The following is a 3,383-nucleotide window of genomic DNA, read 5'->3' as shown; positions in this document are numbered from 1 at the left end:
GCTGGAGTTGCCGCCAAGAATGGGTGGGCTCGGCATCACCAACCCGGGCAAAAGCTGGCAGCGAGTTTGAATTCGAGAACTCACTCCGAATCCACATCCTCCTTGGACCGGATATATTATCAACCAAAATGAAAGGGGAGAAGACAACCCTCAAGAAATTAGGGTCACTAAGGAATAGATATGGAATGGTGGTAATATGGAATATGCTGGTCCATATTACAACTCCACGACATTTTCATATTTAGCAAAAATTCTAAACTAATTTTTTTTTCTCAAAAAACTAGCTACGTCATTTTAACAAGTGATCTTATGACTAATCAACACACTATATATAAGAGTCCATATTTATTAATTCATATAGGAAAACAGGATTTGAATCAACTAAAAGAGTTTCACTGAGCAAGAATTAAATAATCTTACGCCAGGGGGTATATTTGCATGCGTTATTTGTGTTATTTGTGTGAGGGGTGCTAGTTTGGGGCGCGGAGGGCTGGTGATGGCCGGCGGTGTGGGGTGCATCGCGGCGGCCCGGCCGGGAGCGGCCGACCGCGCGGAGAGAGAGCTGAGCTGCGAGAGACGAGAGACGTATGTGCCCTGCCCCTGTGTGCAATGCCCGCTTTTGTGAGCCCCATGCAGTGTTCGTGCCCCCTCTGAGTACTGGGAGTTACTGTGCCTTGTAAACCAGTGTTTTGTACGTGTTGGAGCATAGTAAAGTGAAAACTGCCATGTGAACCTCTTTACCCTGCCTTGTCCGCTCGTGGTGTGTTGGCGGCCCTGGGGAGTGTCGGCGTGGTGTGTCTTGCTGTTTTGGAGTGTTCACGACCCGTGTGTGGTGGTCTGGGGTTAAGGAACACCGCCTACCCGTGCTTTGGAGTGTGGTGTTCGGGCCGGTGGTGTAACATTTGGTGTCAGGAGTGGGATAAGTGAACAGAGAACAGTGAGTTGTGCAGTGTCGTCATGGCGTCTCAGGATGGCCGCCGTGAGGAAGACGAGGAGGCGGGCAAGGCCGAGGCTGATGCGAGTGAGGTGAAGACGAGCCAGTTGGACTTGCTCGCTGCCGCCGTGATAGCCGGTATGAGGCAGGAAATGGCAGTGGCTCGTGAGGAGCAGGCTGAGAGGGCTCGCGAACAGGCTGAGAGGGCACGCGAGCAGGATGAGAGGGCACGCGAGATGAAAAAGAGGGCAAAAGAGAGGGCACCCGATCAGGCTGAGCAGGCACGCGAGCAGGCTCGAAAGGCAGAAGAGAGGGCACGCGAGTAGGCTGAACAGGCACGCGAGCAGGCTCGGAAGGCAGACGAGAAGGCAGACGAGCTGGCCAGAAGGCTACATGAGCAGGCACGTGAGCAGGCCCGCCATCTTGCCGAGGTTATCCAGTGCAGTTTCTCGTCTCTGAAAGTGGAAACGCAGCCGTGCACGGACCGGGCCTGCGACAGCGGGAGGAGCGAACGGCTGGAGGAGGTGCAGCAGACCTCGGAAGGCGAGGCTCAGAGAGGGCCTGAGGGAGGAGGTGGAGGCGGAGAGGCGGCAGCGTGGGGTGGCAACGTCGCACGCGGAAGAGGAAGGCTCAGTTCTGGCGGGAAATGCCGGGGCGGCGGTCCAGCTGGGGCCTATCTGGGGCCCCTGGTAAGGACCCCTGGAGCCTGGTAGCGTCGTGGTGGAACCAGTAGCTGCCGCAGGGGGTTGGGAAACCAACGGAGCCGCTCCCATGGGTCCAGCCTGTGCTGGAGTCGGACCCATTCACCCCGCCTCGTGGCCTCCCTCACCCCCTCTCTCTCCTCCATGCCAGCCGGCTCCCAGGTCACGTGGTCCGCTCTCTCCCACATGGCAGCGGCGAGAGGTGGCAACGTCGTGCGCGGAGGAACAGGAAGCGTCACGTGTGGTGGCGGCGGGCACCGGGGTGGCGGACTGGCGGGGCTCCGCGTGGGGCCCCTGGCAAGGGCCCCTGAAGCCTGTTGACGTCGTGGCGGAGCCGGTGGAGGCTGCAGGAGGCTGGGGAGCCGTCGGAGCCGCTCCCTTGGGTGCAGCTGGTGCTGGAGTCGGACCCATTAACCTCGCCTCGTTGCCTCTCTCACCGCCTCCATCCCCGCCATGCTGGCCGACTTGCAGCCCACATGGTCCGCCCTCTCCCCTCTGCGGCCCCTCAGTCTCCCAGTGCTCAGGGAGGCTTAAGCCAGCGGTGCACGACGGGAAGCTGGCATGGGAGGCCCAGTGTGAGATGCTAGCTGCTGCGCAGGGCTGGGGCGAGGCCGAGAAGGCGCTGCAGTTGGCAACAGCGCTACGGGGCTCAGTGGACGAGCCAGGCCGCTTGGTGGCCTGACATGCTGGCCGCCACACGACTCCAGGATGCGCCACAGAGGCTGTGTGGCGTCACGGGACACTGCGTGCAGTCCAAGGGCCCAGTGGAGGCTCGTATTGGCGTGGGCAGTGCTGTGGAGCGCCGGCCGGTGGTCGTCGCTGATCGAGATTGATGAGCCGTGCCTGCTGGGCCTCGAATACCTGACGCAGTGCGAGGCCTGTGCCGACGCGTGGACGGGAGCTGCGAGGCTGGGCGGACAGATGCCTTTGCTCCAGGAGGTTGGCTGTGCAGAGGTAGTCGCGGCGGAGCGACTGCACCTTGCCCCGGGGACGGAGACCAGGGTCCTGTGTTGCCGGTCGGGCGCGATGCCAGCGGAAGGCACGGTGAAGTCCACGGAGCACCTGCAGCTAGTTGATGGTGTGGCGGCCGGACAGAGTCTCGAAGGAGCGGGGGAGGAGTCAGTCACGGTGCTGGTGACTAACTCCTCCGACGAGGCTCGGAGAGTACCCGCTGGTGCCAAGCTGGGCACCTGTGAGAAGATGGAGCGCCCAGAGGAGACGTTGGGGAGCGCGGAGTCGGCCGCTGAGAGGCCGCTGCCCGACTTCCTTGAGGATTTGGCGCACCGGATCGCTGCTCACCTGACGGAGGCGCAGACGGAGGTGTGCCACACCCTGGCTGGGTGCACAGACGTGTCCAGCGGGGGTGATCTGGACCTGGGCCGCAAGGGGTTGGTGAAGCACATCAACACGGGAAATAGTGCGCCCACCAAGAGCCCACCCCAATGAATCGCACCAGCCAGGCGAGAGGAACTGCAGCGCACCATCAACGAGCTGGCGGCGCAGGGGGTGATGGAGCGGACAGACAGTCCGTGGCCCTCAGCGGTAGTCCTGGATAAGGAGAACGACGGCACGCAGCTCTTCTGTGTGGACTGCCGGGCGCTTAGGGACGTGACTGTCAAGGACTCTTATCCCCTGCCGTGGACCGACGACGCGCTGGCGAGGGCCTTAGAGTACGGGGCCTTCTTAACGACGACCAGCGGCCTAGGGGCGGCCTGCCATGACCTCCGGGGCCGGATGGCGAAGGTGAA

The 3,383-nt window shown here is 61.5% G+C and overlaps 1 protein-coding gene across 1 annotated transcript; it reads left to right on the top strand.

The window, feature by feature from the left end:
* The first annotated feature begins 957 nt into the window (after window positions 1–957).
* On the top strand, window positions 958–3,081 carry LOC126996374 (translation initiation factor IF-2-like). Its single transcript, XM_050856743.1, has 3 exons — window positions 958–1,252; window positions 2,145–2,266; window positions 2,836–3,081. Exons 1-3 carry the CDS (start codon window positions 958–960, stop codon window positions 3,079–3,081), a joined length of 663 nt encoding a protein of 220 aa, XP_050712700.1.
* The last annotated feature ends 302 nt before the right edge of the window (window positions 3,082–3,383 follow it).

The sequence above is a fragment of the Eriocheir sinensis genome, chromosome 10, assembly GCF_024679095.1.
Source record: "Eriocheir sinensis breed Jianghai 21 chromosome 10, ASM2467909v1, whole genome shotgun sequence".
NCBI lineage: Eukaryota > Metazoa > Arthropoda > Malacostraca > Decapoda > Varunidae > Eriocheir > Eriocheir sinensis.
The sequence above is the reverse complement of the archived record's forward strand: the minus strand, read 5'-3'. Positions and strand labels throughout refer to the sequence as shown.

What these genes read in the sequence shown, in the direction of transcription:
- LOC126996374 (XM_050856743.1), top strand. Translation starts at nt 958, where the DNA reads ATGGCGTCTCAGGATGGCCGCCGTGAGGAAGACGAGGAGGCGGGCAAG. An exon ending in AAAGGCAGAAGAGAGGGCAC is followed by an intron (nt 1,253 to 2,144) that starts GCGAGTAGGCTG and finishes GCGGCCCCTCAG; the next exon opens with TCTCCCAGTGCTCAGGGAGG. An exon ending in CCGAGAAGGCGCTGCAGTTG is followed by an intron (nt 2,267 to 2,835) that starts GCAACAGCGCTA and finishes ACCTGTGAGAAG; the next exon opens with ATGGAGCGCCCAGAGGAGAC.